This window comes from Dermacentor andersoni, chromosome 9 (genome assembly GCF_023375885.2).
Source record: "Dermacentor andersoni chromosome 9, qqDerAnde1_hic_scaffold, whole genome shotgun sequence".
Lineage (NCBI taxonomy): Eukaryota > Metazoa > Arthropoda > Arachnida > Ixodida > Ixodidae > Dermacentor > Dermacentor andersoni.
Genome location: NC_092822.1, coordinates 16748074 through 16767909, shown reverse-complemented (window position 1 = coordinate 16767909; position 19836 = coordinate 16748074). Strand labels below are relative to the sequence as shown.

General features: G+C 40.9%; 1 protein-coding gene across 9 annotated transcripts in view; it reads left to right on the top strand.

Moving 5' to 3' along the window:
* Positions 1 to 19836, top strand: part of Pfrx (6-phosphofructo-2-kinase/fructose-2,6-biphosphatase) — a 145091-nt gene that overhangs the window by 107660 nt on the left and 17595 nt on the right. For 5 of the 9 annotated variants that reach the window (XM_050174842.3, XM_050174840.3, XM_050174839.3 and 2 more), the window contains one exon: positions 11183 to 17144. In XM_050174842.3, the coding sequence (XP_050030799.1) occupies positions 11183 to 11424 (242 nt within the window). In that variant the 3' untranslated portion in view covers positions 11425 to 17144. Of the gene's footprint in view, positions 1 to 722; positions 1962 to 11182; positions 17145 to 19836 lie in introns of those variants that run through there. The other 4 variants (XR_008611641.2, XM_050174841.3, XM_050174843.3 and 1 more) reach the window with 2 other exon arrangements.

Here is a 19836-nt window from a genome sequence, read left to right as displayed (position 1 = left end):
GTAGGATCCTATTCCAGAGCAGTCTTCGTGCATTTGCCATAATTTTAGTGTAGCCCCATACTATTGAACCAGTACCTTTAATTCCAGTTGTAAGTTAGCGAAAGCACTTGGAGGTCAGGTTGCTTTCATTCTGGAAAACTTATTTTTTCTTGTCAGCAAGATTGAAGGTCTGTCGGATGCAAATTTAACTCTTATGCTTGTTTAGCAAACAAGTTTAAAGAAAACCGTAACACTTTGGCTGAACAGGTAGGGAGATTTTTCAGTGTCTTAGCATATCAATACTTAACACCTTCATGCAACCATGCATTTCTTGCACGATGTGTTGGTCCTTGATTATCTTCCGAACATGGTGACTGCATTGGCACTGTTTTGGCAAGCTGTATGCAGTCCCTTGTCATACATAAATTGCAAAATTTGACAGTGTGCTGAAACTTTACTGCTTCTAACAAATGGGCTTTAATTGGCAGTTCAGTGACCTGGGCTGCACCTTTGTGCCAGTGTTGTACTGTGCAAAAATTTCAGATGGTTGTCATTTGTTGCTGTTACAAAGTTTTTAAAGAAAGACCCACTTGGGGGATAAAAGAAATCTGGGTGCTGGTTCGAAAAGGCTGAGGGCGCAGACCGTGACGCCCTGTTGCCTTTCTCCCTTCCTGCTTCTCTCTTTCCTGCCCTATTCTCGACATTTTCTTCTTCGCCGCTCTGCTCGTTCTTCTGGCGTGCAGAAGAGATGACCCACGTTCACGTGCCTCTGCACACCATCCTACACTTGAGGCTGACGGCACATGGCAGCCAGATATCAGAGTTGAAGACAAACGTGGAGGCTGTGGACGACCACGAGCTCCTCTGAGCACTGCTACGGTGTTGATCCACATGTTTTTTATTTTTGCCTCTGCCCTCTTCTCCAACATTTATATTTTTTAACTAGTGCTTCCATATGTAGGATTGTATTGTTAGGCACTGGCAATACACAGAGCAGGCAGGATGATGTGAGACATTGCCTTGTGTCTTGTGTCCGAGGTTCCAGTTCGGACCCATACAGTATGAATGCACTCTCTTCAGTCTGTCGAGTTGTCACTAAAAGCTTAGGTAGGGGGTTGTAGCTTTGCAAATGTCAAGGGTGTGCAAACTTTCAGCCTTTAGGAACCCTACTTTATTTAAAATTATCAAAGCACATTAGTGCCCATTATCCCAAGATGCAATTAGATAATAAGTACAGATCTGCATGACTCCTAAATGAGCTCCTGCTTGTAGACTTTTGAACTGCCAGTCATTTATGATTGTTTGGAAATATTAAAATCAATGTGTGTATGTTGGTGCAAGGAATAGAACAAGTTGGGGATAATGTTGCTGCAGATGAAAGGAAGAAATGGGAGGGGGCAGCACAGGGGCACAATGCTTGTATTACTGAAAGAACCGTCAGGATAACCAAAAGAATTTATGAAGCCCCCTTTGGGAGAACTCTGCTCTTGGTGTAAGTGTGTGTGAAAGTCGGGATGCCTCACGTTTTTATGGCATCACTAAGCACTTGTTTTTAAACAGAATTGTTTGTGCAGGATAGCTGGCATGGGTACAAGTTGACAATAAGACATTGGATAGACTACCTTTGCTTGCACAAAGTGAGCCATAGTTGGAATAAACAGCAATTGCCTAACTGATTGGAATCACTATTAGTTACATGTATGCTGATAAGGTTAGCATTAGTGCTTGCTTAAGCAGTTATATTTGGAGTGTTTCTGTGGCACAGTGGAATACTAAAATGTGGATGATATTTCGCTGTTTCTGTATTGAGTACAACTGTACAGCACCTTTGGTGAAATCAGTGAAGCAAATAAAGTACGATGTTTAGTCACCTTTGAATACATATGTACAATCAGTGAGACAGTATTGGTATATACGAGTTGAACCACCCTAACTTGGGGGTTAAATTTCACAATCAATAAGATTTTTTCTCTTGTCTGCACTATGTCGACTCAATTGTTTCTCTGCACATGGAGACAGCTTTTGCTTGCTTGTCTTAAGGAGGTTTGCAAAGTACAGTATTGGCCATCTTGTGAAATGTGGCTGAAATCTGGCCTTGAATGACTTGTATCAGCATTTGTATAAACAAAATGATAAAATTTTTGATGCAGCCATACACTCAATACTAATATCAAAATTGCTGAATATAACAATTAAAACATCCCACTAAACACGCAGCAGATCCTAATCTAAACGTTTCAATTTGTCAGTGTAATACAGTGTGAAAGTCCTTCACTAGACCACCTAATTATGTGCCTGTGTAATGAAACATGAAGTGATTGCAAACAAACCTTGATACCACCTTGTGCGAGAGCCTTCAGCATAGTACCTATTTAAGCATGCTAGCTTTTTTGGTTGTCAACTGTCTGATCTGTTGTGATGCAGCTTGCCATGACTTCAGTCATAGTTGAGCAGCAGTTGTGAGCCACTTGGTCTACCAAATGTCTTAGCCAAACAAAGGAAGCAGCCAAGCACTTGGAAGTTTGAAAAGTGATTGGGTTGGGTACATATTTTGGCTGTGAGCATTGCCCGCTTGGGTCAGAGGCAACAGCTTTGGTTTTAAAAGCACGAACAAATCTCTTGGGAAGGGGAAAAGAATGTTGTTATCAAAATAAAAGCAATTCATGCCATTTCATCAAGGTGGTGTTCAGTTACATGTTGTAGACATTATTTTTACTGAGAATTATTGTAGCTATAAAGACATGGTCCAGATGTAGATAGAACTCTTTAAGACATTGTGTTAGTGTATGACTCAAACCATGGAGTAAATAGCTAGCACATGACTTCCACAATACATAGCTACATAGTACAAAGTGGCTGATCCATTGGCATAGCCAGTGGGGCGGTTTGGGTGCTTGAAACACTCCCCCCCCTTCCTGGAATTTTTGGACAAACTGCCCTTTCTTCCCCTCTTTCCCACGGAAGCGAATGTTTCGAAAGGTGGTCTCCGAAAGAGCGGCATGAATGAAAGGAAAAGCTTGAATGTGAAAGCAAGACGAGGACTGGTGTTAGTGCGAAGGCGTGGAGGGACCATGGAGGCTGTCCCCTCTCCCATCCACAGAACATTGCGGCTCCTCTCTCGTGATGCCCCTCTACCTCATTTCGGATCATGTTAACCATAACTGCTGAGGGACGATTGCGCTAAAAATTCCACACAGATATAGATAGGCCGAGCATGTGCATAAAACTTGAGGGCATTGTTGCTTCCCATCAGGAGTTCATGTCGTCGAAGAGCTTCTCATTTCTGGTACTTTGTCGAATCGTTGATCATGCTGCGCAGAAGAAAATCATTCCAAAAATATTGTGACTTGCTTGTCTAGGAAATGCATAATAAGCCCCCCTTTTCTTGTTTTTTTCCTTTCCCTTGTTTCTTACTTTCATTACGTTAATAAACATGAAGAGAGCTTGCTGTTAGGCTAGTTTGTGCTCGTGCTGTTAAGAATGAAAACAGGGCAAAAATGGGACAAGAAAGAAATAGCTACAGAACATTGATTTGCACACAGCAAAATATATCAAGGACGGTGGTGCTGGGCCAGGGAAGCTAAGAAACTGCCACAACAAACAAGCGGGAGGGCAGGTAGGTGAATGGCCTCAAAGTCAAAGCAGAAACAGAAATGTAGGAATGTTAGGGGCCGTCGCGCCGTTCAACACTCCTGTGAATGTTGAAGAGCGCAACAGTGAAGAGTATGCGCATAATAGGCGTCAAGAACAAAGTTGGCGGGTAAAAAAAATTTGAGGGATGCTTAAGCTTCGCCTTTAAGGGTGGAACGCAATAGCACTCAGATCCCTGCGCTTCCAGGCAACTGCAGCTTTCTTACGAATGCGCTGAGGCAAACGTGATGGTGTTGCAAGGAACCGAGCGGGCCATGCCACTCTGAATGGTAGCAATGCTGAAAAAAAGGGTTTGTTTGAGATTCTGCATAACAATTATGTTTTCTGGTATATTCAAATTAAACTCTAACACTATCATGTCTGTATGATGTGGTTTAGGTTGTACTTCACAATTTTTCTGGTGCATTTTACCTTGAGGAATTGAGTTAGTTCAGTAATGCCTCTGCACCACGTGGAGAGCCTGCATGGTTGTGTTCGGAATGATTTTTTTCGAAACGACATCCGACGGCAACAACGGATTTTTTGTGGCACAGGGCCCTTAATGCTATTGCGTTAATATCGACACAGGGAGAGCGTCTTGTCACTGCCCGATCGCTCAACACCAGACAACCGTGGCCACTCGCCTAGCTGAGGCTCACCTGCCACTTGGTAACATGTGCTGCTTGCTGTGGAGAGCCCATCCTAAGTAAATGTCTCGGCAAGTTTCAGAGTAGACAGGTGTCAGGAGATGCGACACTTTCAAATCGCTCGGAGTTACTGGCCCTGATTTTAATGCGAACTACAGATACCATAATCTTCAGAAAGGCTTCTAAACAGGAAGCAGCCCTGCTTCAGACTGTCTGCTTCATCAGTTCCTGTGTTCGATAAAATAACAATATGCGTCGCGTGATGACTACAATACCATGATTGCAAGTTGCTTCCAAACATCTTTTCAAACAAGAACATCAGGTCACGGAAAGTGAGCGAAACTTGCATCATATGATACAAAGTTCTAATGCAAAGCTTCGCTCCTGTATACTTAAATATTTAGAATGTGGCATGCTCACAATACTGAAAACGCGATTGAGTGATAGGCAGCTTGCTCACCCTCTTTAGTATTTAGCTGTGGCCGTACGGCTCACTAGAAGACCTGGCTGGAAAACTAAACAGTGGTTATCTCCACTGTTACCTGGACTACAAAAAGTCTGTCCTGCAAACAAGAAGACACAATAATGTGCTATGTTGTTTTTCTTTGGCCCCATTTCTAGCACTGTTCGCTTTTCCAAGTCTTGTGTCAGCTATGTCATTGACATACATTATATAAATGCGTCAATTCCTAAATGGAAGTTTAGCTTTTTTTTCATATATTCATTTTTAAACATCGCATCAAATCATGCTAGTATCCTTATGCTAAGTGGCTCCACACCTTAGTAATGCAGAGCTTTTGTCAGAAGTTGAGCAAAGTGATGTTTTGGCAGGGTAAAACCGTGCATCCTCGTTAAAGTACTCTAGTCTGGGGAGTGCTAGGAATTTGTCCTTGCCTCCACACACGTGCACACGAGCGCACGCACACATGAGGGTGAATCAGAAAGTCTTTGCCCTTATTCTTTATTAGCCAAAATAAGGTGCACAGAGGTAATTATAAATACACATACTATTATACGTACCTTACACTATTTTTCCACATAGTCCCCACACTAGTTCAGACATTTGTTCCATCACAGCACCAAGTTTATCCCATTGCAGTCCTCGGTCAGTGACACACGCAGCCTCCTCAAATGCTCACTGTCATGCAAGTCTTCATGACCTTTTGCGATCTCTTAAAACTACCACCTCACACTTCTCAAAGTGGGACGCCTTGCCCCATACGTGGGCTGCAGTTCCCTTGTGGATTTTGATGGCCGTTCATCCCTTGCTCCATAGAAAATGAATTGCACTTCATTGCTTGTATGCCATGCACGTGTGAATCGTAACCGCCATCTGCAACAACTAACAGTAGTGCCGTGCCACTAAGCTACAGGCATACAAGGCCAGGCTGGTTCAAGAAAAGTCCACCATGGTAATGAATGTATATGTTGAGTTTGCATTTACAGCCGTAATTTCGCTAAAAAAATAGGGGCGAGGACTTTCTGATTTGCCCGTGTGTGCGTGTGCGTGTGTGCGTGTGCGTGTGCGTGTGTGCGTGTGTGCGTGTGCGTGTGTGCGTGTGCGTGTGTGCGTGTGCGTGTGTGTGTGCGTGTGTGTGCGTGTGTGTGCGTGCGCGTGCGTGTGCGTGCGCGTGCGTGTGCGTGCGTGCGTGTGCGTGCGTGTGTATGAGAGAGAGAGAGGCGAAGGAAGAGAAGTGGTGTGGTAGTTGTCAGTGGAGAACTCCCCTCCCCCCTCAAATAAATTTCTGGCTATGCCACTGGGCTGATCATTATCTGTATTGACCACTTGAACTGTACAACAATACTATGTGTTCATTTCATTCAGTGGCACATTTCAGCATGAAATGTACAATGGTGCTGAACTTCTTGTTCTGTGTGATAGGAAATTCACATCACCCTTCCAGTTTCTAGTCTAGTGACTATTCGCGGATGTCTCTAGAAATTCTACTGTAATTACCATAGTTTACTCCTCATTTGAAAATTTTTTTATGAAGGTCTTGATTCCAGCTTTGCAAGTGGCATTCTATCAACCTAGTTTTGCTTTACTGTACCTTATTTTGGCTTAACCGCTAACTATACATCTACATTCATGCTGGTCTTCAGTGCTCTTTCCTGTGTGCTTGGAAAATGTGATGCTGAGAACTATGCAGTCATGCAAGGTTTAGCTAGGTTCTTCAATTGTTTTGCTTCCAGCCTGCATTAATTTGCTGTGTTGCTTTGCTTCCTTAATTTGCTTTTGCAACTTTATGGGAGAAACTAGACATGTCATAGAGAAGGCTACTTAAGTTCATTGTACTGTTTGCCTCATTCACAGGGCTTGATGTTTGTCGACCACATTATGCTGTTCTGCGTTGCTAATTGTTTAACATTGTCACTTGGTTACTCTTAATACTGAGTGCACAATAAAGTGCAACTTCCTTGTATGATCAATCACTATGAATGATTGAGATCGTGAGTGAAACATGTGTGAATGATCCTTTTTGTTTTAAAACACAATAGCAGATCCAGATAAGGGTTTCATGCCACGTCTTAACTTTATCTTACTACTTTTGACACATATAAGCTTCCATCAATTTTATTTTTATCTCTTGAGCTGGTGTAGGTGCATTGTGCTGTTTCCCATTTATTCATCTAAAGTAGTATTTAAAATGAAGTCTTCCCCACACAATCCAGCTGCATTTAGTATTGTAGCACAACTGAGCATTGCAAGGTTTAGCCAATCGTGGAACCTGTTTTAGTCTAAAGCATTGTTCAAGCCAGTTGGTGAGACGTACTTCTGTAAAAATGAAATAAAGTACAGATTAGATATGTGTATGTCAAAGACCCTATCAAGCCGAAATAAAGGGAATGATCAAGAAGCACCCCAAGACAACGAACATTTCGTCCAGGATATCTTCAGAAACCTAATTTCAGATAAAGAAATTGTACAAAACATTTTCATTTATAGTTGATTGCCCAGTTTGCTTAAAACATGAATAGACTAAAAAGAATTAGCCAGTTATTGATTCCATTTATTACATTGATACATTTAGTCACTTGTTTCAAGATTTGCAGATATGGAGTTTTGGCCACTTGAAAACTTGACCATGTGAAAAAAGTTGTGGACATGATAATGAGTAAAATTACTGCTTTCTGCATCTGACTTTTGTAATGGGAAACTAAAAAGCACTAAAACTTGCACAAGCAACACTGTAAAGCAATAAGCTTAAATCAGCTGCTGAGGTACCAATGTGCTTACAGCAATGCAGTCATTCGTATAGTGTTCGTTCACGCAATTTTTCAAGCAGTAGGACTGTGTAGGGAAGACGGCTGGGGGGGGGGGGGGGGGGGGGGTCTTTAAAGCAGTTTGGTTTTAGGTGTATGTAGATTGACACAGCTTAACTTCTTGATTAATTTAATGTTAATTTGTCTCATTTGCTCCTTAGGCACATCTACTTTTCTTTTGTTCTTTTATAATTTACTGGTAGGCACTCTTCATAGTTCCAATCCTACATACGTTAATATAAAGCTCAATGTTTCATATACGGTATGTTTTGTGGCCTTTAAGAGGTGATGTGTTTATATGTACCTTAGGGACTAGTCATATTTCTTGTACACATCTTTTCTTAATTGGTACCTCGTGTTCTAGTGCATTAGTTCTTGGTTGTACAGTTTATGTGCTGTATTTGAGGTTTGAGGAACAAGATTACAAAGTGCAGACAAAAAAAAAGTTTCTGCATGAGAGATTTTGCTGCAGTACTCGATGTTCCCTTGGCACCTTGCAATAGTCTGAACCTTCCAAAAAACAAAAGTAATAATAACCTCGGGAGTTACTATAATGTGAAATAATACATTCAAGTTACTGAATCAATCTGCACAGCCTGCAGTATTCACACAGAAACATCGTAGTTGTGAACTCGTGGAGAAACAAATATTTTAGTGGATTATACTTAAAGTATCGTCGCATTTTGAATAGAATGTACATGAATCATGTGCTCAATACCTGAATAAATTCTTTTGTTTGAATATTGTTGTTGCTTTTTATAGACACTGTCCCCAATTTACATACTTCCTAGTCTAATTATGGACACTGTTAGTCCTACATTATTTTTTTGACTGGCATATGAACAGAAAGTAGGGTGCATTGACATTTTTACTACTAGAATTGCTTTTACAGTAAAGCCAAATCGCAAGCTGCATGCCATATATGTGATGCGAAGTTAAACAGTAGCACTTGCAGCATGTTCATCAGCATGAGGTCACCAAGTGATCTAGCCATCTTGAAATACTGACTTGTGCAAAAGCATGCATTTGGACACTAAGCAACCTTTCTTGTTGAATTCATGTTTAGTAGTTCGTGTAGCCAAGGCTTTTTGGACATTTCAGTCCCAGAAACTTTTCCATCACTATAGCTTGTGTTTAGCCTTGCAGTCTTCACCCCCCCCCCCCCCTTTGTTTATTAAAAAGAAAATTCAGTCACCTCATATTTTCACACAAGAGGAAATGCCTTCATTATCTTTAGTTGTCATAAGCATGTATTCAGTACTCTCTGATATTGGCATGACACATTTTAAATTTTCTGCATGTTATCTGACAATTTGTTATGTCCATGTTCATTATATTGAGGATCAAATGTTTCTGCATGTAGGCACAGATTGCAACCCTTTCGAAACATTGAAGTCACTAACTAAATAGCCTCATGCCGTGGGTGTGTAGCCTGCATTTGGAAAGTTAACAGTACAAGTAATGCACAGGAGGGCATAGTGCAGTTCTTGATTGCTGGAGTTATTAGGCTATAAAGGAATCCTCACAGCAACTGGTGTTCTGGAAATTTCTGTGAGTGGTTGTACATGGCCTAACATGGCTTTTCAAAAGTTGTGAACACAGGCAGCACTGCCCGTTATCATGAGCCAGCAGATGGAGCTTGCTTCCGTTAGTGACCTTAATAAAGCAACCTCGTGTTTGAGGAATAGGTGAAAAAGTTTAAATTGTGAAGGACCCATTGCACTCAAATTTCTGTGACAAATGCTTATTCATTATCCCAGGCAAAAAGAAAATTAAATATGCTATGAACTCCGCAGGTGGTTTTGGGCGGAATGAATGCCTTTAAACTTTCCTTAGTCGTAGTTGTAGGCTATAAAATTCTTGCGACAGAATAAGCACAATGAATGAACATGATGTGTAAATGATTTTGCATTAAAAATAATTTTTGCACTGTTGAGCCGTCACGTTTCTTAGCACTTATCATGGTTACTAAAATGCTAGTATACAGGCCACAGTCGACATTTGAAAACTGCCTGAAGTACATCTGCAATCGGCATCATTGGAGTCATTGCCGATTTTAGGAAAACTTGAGGCCTGTGTTTCTGGTACACATCTATTTGTTGGAAAGTATTTCTCTTGTCTTTCTTTCAATTTTTTTCAAACCTTCGTGGTGGCCAACTTTTGCACCCGGAACAGGTAGTACTGACACTGTTTGCTCTTCATAATAACACATGGGGCTTTTCAGATATTTGGTAAACACAATGAATAACTGTTCACTATAGAAAGCATTTGCAAATACATGGTTTTGTGGGCATAATCTTGTAGAGCCTGTTGTGACACAGGCCTGTCAAGACCATTATCTTGCACACACACGCACACACACACACCTTGAAAGACGCATGAATCCAAGGACCATTGAGATCTGCGAGCCTAATTGCCTTTTTCATGCAAGCTCATGGAAGGGAGCAAACAGGTCACACAGACTGCAATTGTGGTCGGTTTCTGTGATCTTTCAAAGAGAATGTCTGGCAGGGGTATTGGGCACCTGAAATTCAGGTGCTCTGAGTTTGTTTGCCAATTATGCCAGTGCAACAGTTTTCTGTCCTTGTGTGCTAGTTTAGCCTAGTTTGCCTGACAGATGCTTGCCTGCTTGGAGTTCATCTCATTGTTTTGTTGTCTTAGCTAGATTTTGCATTAGGTAATGCTCTGCAGTCACAATTCTGCAACTTGCATAGTTTTTAAAAAAGTGCTGTCACTCAAAGTTGCTTTACTGGTCTCTGTGATGTGACCAAACTTCAAATTAAATATCCATTTGATCTCTGTAGCCATGTTGGTGCACATTTTCTAGCTTAGCCTAGATTTTGAAGAATCCAGGTAAATACGTGGCCAGGACAGTTCATTTTGAATTAGCTGATCTCTTGAAAATCTCTATATTCTGTACAGCTTGCAAAGTTCAAGCAGGTGTTTGGTATTCAAGTGACTTCAGAATTTTTTGTGCAGGAAACCTGTAAGTGAGCCTAACACATCTGCATTTGAGAAAGCGTATAGACAATGTCTAAATTGATGTAGTGTCATTGTTACTGTACTCTAATTGCTACTGTGCAGAATAATACTGATAAGCAAAATTGCAGCTCATGGTCATGTGTTTCTAGGTTACTTGTCATGCATGTGACACAAGTTAAATTCATAGCCGTTCACTGAGCAATTTTTCAGCTAGGAAGGGTCAACTTGTACAACAACTTCCTTACACAGCTTGCATGGGCCTAATGCCCTTGATCTATATAAGCCGTAGGTTCAGTGCAGACATCTGAACACCCAACAGGACATGTCTGTTCCTCAAGCACGGTAGTTAATCTCAACAACTGCCATAAAGTTGTTCTCACTATTGTGTGATGGTGGGGCAGTTGATTGGGCAAAGAGCGATGTTGGATGTGCTGGGATCTTCACACATTAACATGGGTAACATGCATGTCTGTTCATACCCTGCCAGGCATTGGCCCTGCAGTGAACATTAACATCTGTCCTGAAGTTTGTTTCTTGACACTGACTTGCCACTTTTCCACTGGCCCCTAAGCTAGCCATTTGTGTGCTTCCTCTTTTTTTTCTTCATCCCCTTGCCTTCCTCCCTCCTTACTGTTCTCTCGTTGCTGCTGCCTCCTGATCATGGCCTGGCTGCCTCGCAGAGGAGCTTCCATACCTGCGTGCTCCACTGCACAGCATCATCAAGCTTACACCCACGGCCTATGGCTGCGAAATGAAGAAGTTCAGCGTGCCCATAGCTGCAGTGGACACACACCGCGCCAAGCCCAGCGTAAGTACCGACGGCACGTACACCGACACCACTGCAGTCGACAGCCTTGACCTGCAGGGAATGCAGATCACCGAAGAAGTGCTAGTGCAGCTTGACACCTTTGTGCAGGGCTGAATATCTACCATAGCAACTGGTCTCAGCAGCCCAACTCGCAGTAGCTGGAGCAGTGCGAGCACTGCAGTGGAGCCCTTGATTTACTACTGCTGTTAGTTTACCCTGGTTGGATATGAACCTCTGCAATGTTTGATTAGAGGTCTGAGGGCTATCATAGAGCAGCTGAATCTGAATGCTTGCTGTGTGGGCATTAGTCTGCTGAAGGTGGGTGTTAGGCAAGTTCATTGAGAAGGCTAAACTTGGAGTACTCCACTTTTAATTTTTTTCCCCTAAGGGTAGCTTTTGCCCAATAATTTTGTTCTAGCAGCAGAAGTGATACAGCAACCTGGCTAGTTCCATAAGAGCCTAAACCAGAACCCTGTGTACTGTCTCTGCATATGTAAGAAAATCTGCCACTTCAGGTTGAAGCAAAACATGCAAGTTTGTGTAATCATGTTAATAAAATGTGAAGCTGTATGATGTGAGAACAGGGCAGCAAAGAGCATCTTTCCTGTCCTGTGCTCACATCATACTGTTTTCCTATCATTAGAAGTTTGAACCAACTAGCTCAGCAATGAGTAATGATATGTGCACTTTTTTGTGTGCGCACATAAGTGAGTAAAAAAATTACACATTCTCAGTGTTACAATGAAATGATACAAGTAGACCAGAAGGCAGGATCCTACGAATGGTGTCACTTTGATGCTGTGAGGTTCTTGGAAGAGCTGGTTCAACCATACACTGAGTGCACAACTTTCCAAGCTTAAGCAATGTTCCTTTTTTTTTTTTGTTCTTGGCTGCTATGCTGAGTTGTCTCTGGTTTGGGCTGCAGGGGATGTGAATGATAGCTGGAACTGTGAACTGAACTGAGCTGATGCAGTGCTCGGGTTACTGCAGTTGAGTTGCAGAGACCAAGGGGACTCTTCTGTCTTCCCTGTGACCTTAACAAGGCAAGGCCCACTTGTGGTCTTTTTTCCACATGTTTTTCATTTCCTTTGATGCTCGGGCTTGTCTCTTGGCACTGTATACATCGCCCAGACCTTTGCTATGAACCATTGTTAAACAGGGTATCATCAGTGTTCGCGGAGTGCTGTAGCAGTTGACAGTTTAGAGTGGCAGAAACATTTGTTCTTTGGGCACTACAGTTTTTAGCCAGCAGGAAAATTCCCAGGACCTGAAGAAAATGCCAAACCGCTGTCCAAGCTGGAATGAATAAATAAATAAATAAGTGATCTTTCTGAGAATCTGGCTTTTCATCGAGGTAACTTCTTTATGATTTTCTGAAATGTGTCAGGGATGATCATAGCATTTAACACACAAAGTAGGTGGCATTGAGTTTTACTGTAACAATCATCTGCTTTTTCTGCCAAATTTAGTTGCCTCTGTAAACATGACACCTTATGCCTTGCCAATATACAAAAGCATGAAATTGCTTTAGGAGTTGCTTGTGCATTTAAATGCTAAGGTTTAGTGCAAGACACCAAGACCCACACATTTTCTGTGAACCAGTGTGAAATGGTATCAGTGCTCACACAGTACTAGTTTCATCTAGTTGAGAGGACACTGCAGCTGTCTTTGTGTGCAACAACTTTGTATAAATGGTGCAACGATATTATTCTTTGTAATGGAGGCAGGGACATTTTTATTCTGAAGAATGGCTTATGTCTCTAACCTGCATGGTCTGTTTATGAGCCTGCATGGTCTATTTTTATTCTTAGGCTTCGGTTTCTTGTTTTAAGTGCTTTGGCATCTATTTTGTTCTAGATAACCTTGTCAGAAGTAAACTTTGGGCCTTGCCTTGTTGCTTAGTACAGTGGAACCTCGCTCATGTTCTGAAATAAAAAAAAGAAATGTGAGAAAATTGTTATCTAGAGAAACATGACATGTATGATACAAACGGCATATCTACAGAGTTATGCACCAATAATTTAGGGAAGTGTGTAAACCATGAAAATACAAACAAGATTCTACTATATTTGAGCATTCAGGGCTAGTACATCTCTCATATTTCATGGTTGTCCTGTGTTCTATAGTTGTTACGGCAGGTTACTTTTTACTGCTTAGTGTACTTTTATAAGTGGCAATTCTGTTGTACCTGACCTAATATAGCATTGACATGGATGTCTATTCAGTACCTAAGTTAGCCCTTAGTTGAAGAAAACTCTTGGCTTTTGTTGCTTGCCTGACATGTTCTTCACTTTAACGAGAAGTGGGTTTGTTCAAATAGTGCCACATGCCTTGGTGCCTCTGCCATCATACATAATAGCCACACACTACAGGATGAAGCAAAAATGTAATGCTTGTTCAAGATTTAGCTTAGGGGCTCCAAGTTTAGTTGAGTAATGATCATATGTAGCTTACAGACAGTGAAATCATGCAAGTTATGAAGGAAACACTTCTTGTTTGCTTGCTGTCTAGTAATTTGTTGGGAAGAGAAAAGTTGTGATTTTATTGATGCAAGGACAAATTTAACCCCTCCCACGCTGTCAAAAATTACAATAGTACCAAATTTCCTGAAAATACGGCTCATCACTGCTGCATGTTTCCAGTTCAAGCAGCCCATAATGCGTTAAGACTATATGCAATGTCACTAACATCGACAAGTGCCGACATCTAGTGTTGAAAACTGGAAGTACAAACAAACTGATGGATATATTCGTTGTCCATTCGTGCTGAATTTTTTGTCATGGCAACTATACTAGTCATTGGATATATTATTTCTACAAATTAAAGTGACTATATTCATAATTGGCTTAGAAAGTGTCAACTGTAGGTCAGCATAAATATGTTTGGCTATAATCACAGAGGCACTTTAATCAAACTAAGTATGTGTCCTTTGTGATTTTTTGATGTCACTGTCTGTTGGTTTTATATGTTGTTTTAGTGAACAGTATATTTATTGACCTTTTGAGCATTGCAGCCTTGTTGGTGCAATGCATTGTGCTGTCATCTGGGCAGTGGTTACGAAGACTTACTAAGCACATGAACAAGTTGGTGTAATTAGTCTCACTGGGGGGTGAAAGATATTGTAACATACCTGCTTCTTATTCTGAGCCCTAAAGTACTTCCGTATAGGTTATGTGTTAATAGAACTGCACAGAAGGTGTGCAATGAAAAGTTTGGTGTCTTACACAAGGTTATGCTTCTTGTTGGCATTTGGCAGTTTTTGTTGACACTAGAGCGTTCACTTTACCCATAATACAAGTTTTAGCATGTAGAGTGTCCCTCTATGGCATGTGTACATGACTGGCTGTATTCTCTACATTGCCATATTTTTTCAGCCAAGTGCAGGGTGAGCTGAGTATAATTGTACCTGTGAACATACTGTACTCAACTTTCAAGTGTTCACATTGCCGTATCTTTCAGTAGATAAGCCGTGCCGCTTACAGAGCTACAATCTTGAAAGCATTCGCACTTTACCTGATGTGCTAGCTAGCAGTGCATGCGAAAGCCTAGTTTTCAAAAGACACTGTGGTATGTGGATGCCTAGAATGTGCAACTTGGATAGAGGTCCAAAAAGCACTGTATCTTCTAGGTGCATTGTAGTGATTGCTGGCTCCCAACTTCTTTTTTTTTTTTTTTTTTTGTGATTGGTGACATCAGTTTCCTGTGTGTACGAGTCAGTGCATGGAGGCTATTTTGGAGTTTTGCGAGGTCGTAGCATCACTTAGATTTCAGCTCCATGTCATTTCGGACGGCTTATTTACAGGAATATACGGTAAGTATCACGTTGTAGTACTCTAATACGGGCATGTTCTTTTGTCGTTTACATTTAGCATGTTTTCCTTTTTAATGTTGTATATATTCTTAACAGTGCTATATTGTTTTATACTATTATTTGTTCCATTTAGTGTTTTAATCATGTTGGAAATGCTCTTCCTTTTATGGCATATTATCCTGGCTTTCCTCACAGTAGGGCTAACCCATGTCATAATTATGTGGTGCGTTCCTTTGCACATATGGTGCAGTTTAATGCAGTATTTTAAGCTAGAGCACTTGTTCCAGTATTCAGGTTTACTGATTGCTCTGTCATGATAAAAAAACAGCTGATAGAAGAAACCTAAAAGAAATGAGAAAAGCTGCATAACCGCTCATTGCATTGTTGAAAATTGTTCTGATGACCAGGTTTGTGCAATCCATTTGTGCTGAAGCAGCACTGGTGCCGTTTAATGGCAGTTCAGCGGCTCACCATATCTTGTGCCATAAAAATGCATGCAATACAATAATGCAAATGGCTTGTGTTTTCATTTTCTGTGCAGTTGAGTGTGCATTAATGGCAATAACACGATAGAGGCAATCACCATTGTGTCAATGCATCTGTCATTGACCACCATTCACGTGTTTGGTGACCTTCTTTGAATAGTACTATACGTGTATTTTCCAGTGTGTACTTTTCAGCAAACTTGGTGATCGGCATTAATTACATTTGTAATATCCATCATATCAAGTGAAATTATCCATATATATTGTGCAAGAACAAACATTTTCGATATCATTTCAAATCCGTCATTGAGTCATGGCTGAAATATCAACATCAGAGCACATCTGTCATCATGTCATGCTTGTAGTTTGCATGTCCACAAATCTGACTTTTGGCTGGATTCTGTTCTTAGCTATTTTTGCCTGTCTTGAATGTAAAGCTTTCTGCATGAATAACCCCTGCATCAACTTTGCCACTTTGTTCTTACAATGATAGTACTAAAACACTTAAGATGTGTTAAAAGCTCAAGTATATTTTGTAAATCACACAAAAATCTACCAAGAAATGTTTCCACAAGAGGTAAGGTTAAGTAAAGGAGGCATGTATCTTTTAATCAGTGCAAGTATCATTGAAAATTAAAGCAATGCCACAATTTTATATAGGCATGTCTAAGGTAGATATATTTTCTGTAGTGACATGTAAATCTACAGCGAATGAATTTTTTAATCTTTAAAAAAATGCTTCTTTTCAATGATGGACTGTGTTCCTGAAAGTCTTCGTGAAGGCATTTTATTGTAATGTATGTATTAACAGAGGGCTATGGCAGATCACTGCTGTGATTTTTCTCCCAAAATAGCCACTTCAAGCAACATTAAAAATGTCTTAGAACCCACTAAGCATTCTTGCAAATGAACTGGGAAGTTGCTTAAAAATTTGATTCAATATCTATCGAACGTCTACTGAAGGAGCATTATTTGTTAAGGCAACAGTAAAATCTGGTGGATGAAATGGCAATACTGATCTCCATATACTTTTTTTACATGCACCTGCTGCTTGCTTTATATTCATTTATTGCTTTTGTCTGCATGTTGCTGGGATGTGCCAATGTAGGCCAACTCTAATTAGCTTATGTCATAGCTGTGATAGTTCTTCTTGCTAGAGCTCTTAAGCAACCATTTATCAGTGTTTGCATCAGTGGAAAGCATCATAAGCTAGCCTTCTGTGATCCCCTTAAGCATGACAGTGACCTTTGTGATACGAAGATTTTATTACCTTGCTCAATGTAGCTGCATTGTAAACATATTTGCCATTCCAAATGAATGGATACGTACCCTATCCATTTGATGTTACTTGTTCTGTAAGGAAGAAAGCATGACACCGAACAGTGTACCTTTTTTGGCATTGTTTGTGTACCTCTCAGTTTTAGTGCTGTGCAATGTAGCTGAACTGAGTCTTCAATCCAATGTCAATAGTTGCGCCCGCAGTGCTGTGATGCAAGTTATTCAACAAAACTTCGTTAATAAAAAAATTTTGTTTACTGCTTGCTGTATCTTCGCCATCATCACCATCATTCTTGCATTTTTTGTGGTAACCTCAAATGATTGAGTACACGTGCATGAGAAGAGTCTTGGCACAATATATACAATGTTCTGGCCTGTTTGACAAAAAGGTCTGTAGCACTAGTCTCCTGTTTGCTAGCAGCAGTCATCTAATTCTGGGCATTATTGACCTTTGCTGCTGGTGTTTGAACTGCTGCACCAGCTGCTGCCTCAGTCAATTCAACTTAAAGACCAACTGCCATGGAATTTCACGTTGACTACATTCGTTGCAAGTAGTACAGAACCTAAGCAAAAGACTCGTGCATCAGAAGGGGTGGGGGTATTTCGTAAGGTCCCACCTAGTGGGCATGTTCATTTCATCTGCTGCTGAAGTGCTGATTGGCTGAGTGCGTTTGTCTCCTTCTGACGCGTACTCCAGCCCAGCCAATCAGAACTTCAGCAGCAAAAGAAATGGACATGTCCTGTAAGTGGATACTTACAGAATTCTCCCCCTGGTGGTTGTCATTTTGACTAAGGCCCTTCACGGCGCCTCTGAGATTTTTCTAGGTGGCCTCGGATGATGGCGTTATCAGTGAGGCTGTTGCAAGGAGCTGTGCATTCTAGGTCATGCATCACTTCTGGAAAGTGGTAATGGGGGCATTTCTCAGTTTCAGCATCAAAAACTGCTATTTTAGCCAGCTATTCGTAATATTTTCCTCATATTTCAAATGTCAGATTTTGCACGGAGACTTCTCCTTATCTGCTCTATATTAAACTAGGCTTTTTAAAAAATACGTCCAAAATTTTGTTGCATTTGGTCATTAAGCCTTGCCACACAGTACAACATAAGACCATCTGGAACAGGTGTCATAGTTCCATAATACTCCTCTCATTTCACTGTCAGAACATTGCTATGTAAATAGATCGCGCTACAATTTTAGCATCACTGCTGTTATTTTTGTTAGACACAACCTAAATCTCCCAATAGTCCAGCTGCATTGGATTAAAAGAGGCAGTATTAATACTAAAATTGAGAGCACCAGTAGGAACTCGTTAAGGTCATCCCTACAGAATCGAGCATTGCTGTATTTCCGTCAACCCACAAAGCAGGTCACCTCTTGGTTTCTGCTCAGTAGATTGCACATGCATAATTAGTCAATGCATACAGAAGGTAGTGGAATGTGTGTCAGTACAGCAGAACATAACATTTAAAAAACTGCAAAAACATTAGTTGTGTGGATGTATGATCTGAAATCAGTATGAACTTAGAACATCATGTTCTGTGCCATGTTGCCCTCATAATTGTAGAACAGGTTATGACCCTAAAAAGCATTTGCTGTCATTCTGACATTGTTAATGCCTGTCGTATCACAGCGCACAATAAATCGACAGGGACTGACAGAGTAAAGACACTACGAAGCACTGACTGCAACTGGTTGCCCAGTTGCAACTGCCCAGCTGCAGCTAGCGCTTTGTGGTGTATTTACCCTGCCAATCCCTGTTGATTTATTGTGCGCTGTGATCCAATAGGCGTGTATAACCAACTAGCCCACTAGTTCGTCCTGAGCAAATTGTTAATCTATTTAGAAAATACACTTGGATATATTGAGCATTTTCAGCACTGCATGCTTAACAACCATCACTTTTCATTATTGTAGCAGCAAGGCATGCATTCTCAAGAAAGTCCAGTTATATGCAATACCTTCACTGTTATTCATAGCATGCCAAAAATACGTGTTTCGAGCAGTGTAGGGGAAGAGTTTCGTTTGATGGTTAACAGAAAACATTTCAGCAGTCTTTTTACATTGTGAAGTAATTACTCAAGAGATGGTTTACTACAAGTGACTCGGGACGTGGACACGCAAGTTGAAATGGTAAGCTAGAATACAATTTATGCCCAACTTCCCTGAAGGGAGCCACAGTTACTGACAGGCAGCCTACTTGGATGGTAACATGTCGAAAGATAGCGCTACCCAAATGCCTGGGCAGTCAATTTTATGTTCCACAGCGTGAGCATGGTGGTGGCCTTAATAAGCACACTGCCATATGCAATTGGCACACATGGGTTGTCTACTATGTAGCAGTGCGACCAAGTTGTGTGCAGTCAGTCCGTCAATTGGGCCAAGGCTTTATCTAATGAAAAAAAACCTGACTGTGCAGATGACGCATGGTGCTTGTGACATGCAGTGAAGTTTATTTTGACCACTCTTATCAGTAAAAAAGAAACGGATAGTTGTAGCTGCACGTAGACATTTGGCAGTTGTATGATCAAGGTTAGGCAGGAGTTTGTCATAATAACCCCTCCCTCCCTATAGCAATACAGCTTCCCATCATTTCTTTTTGTGGTACTAATGGGATTACTGCTCTTTCACATAGTAGCTGCCATCTTTGCACAGTATGCCTCCTCAGTACTTGCACTATTTATCAAACATTTCCCAATCTTTCTTTTTTTCTTGTAGGCACATGGGCATCATTTGATCATGTTTTATGTAAAATACGGCTCGAAATATCGACTGTTGTTATACTTGGTTCAGCCACCACCACCACCACCATGTCCTATTCATGGCATCTTTCAAATTGATGCTACCAACCAGTAAATGGCCACAGAGCAGCATCATGAGTTAACAAATTTTCATTAACAGATTCCTGCTGCCACTTTGGTATCAAGGTATTTTTTGTGTCTCCACATCTTGT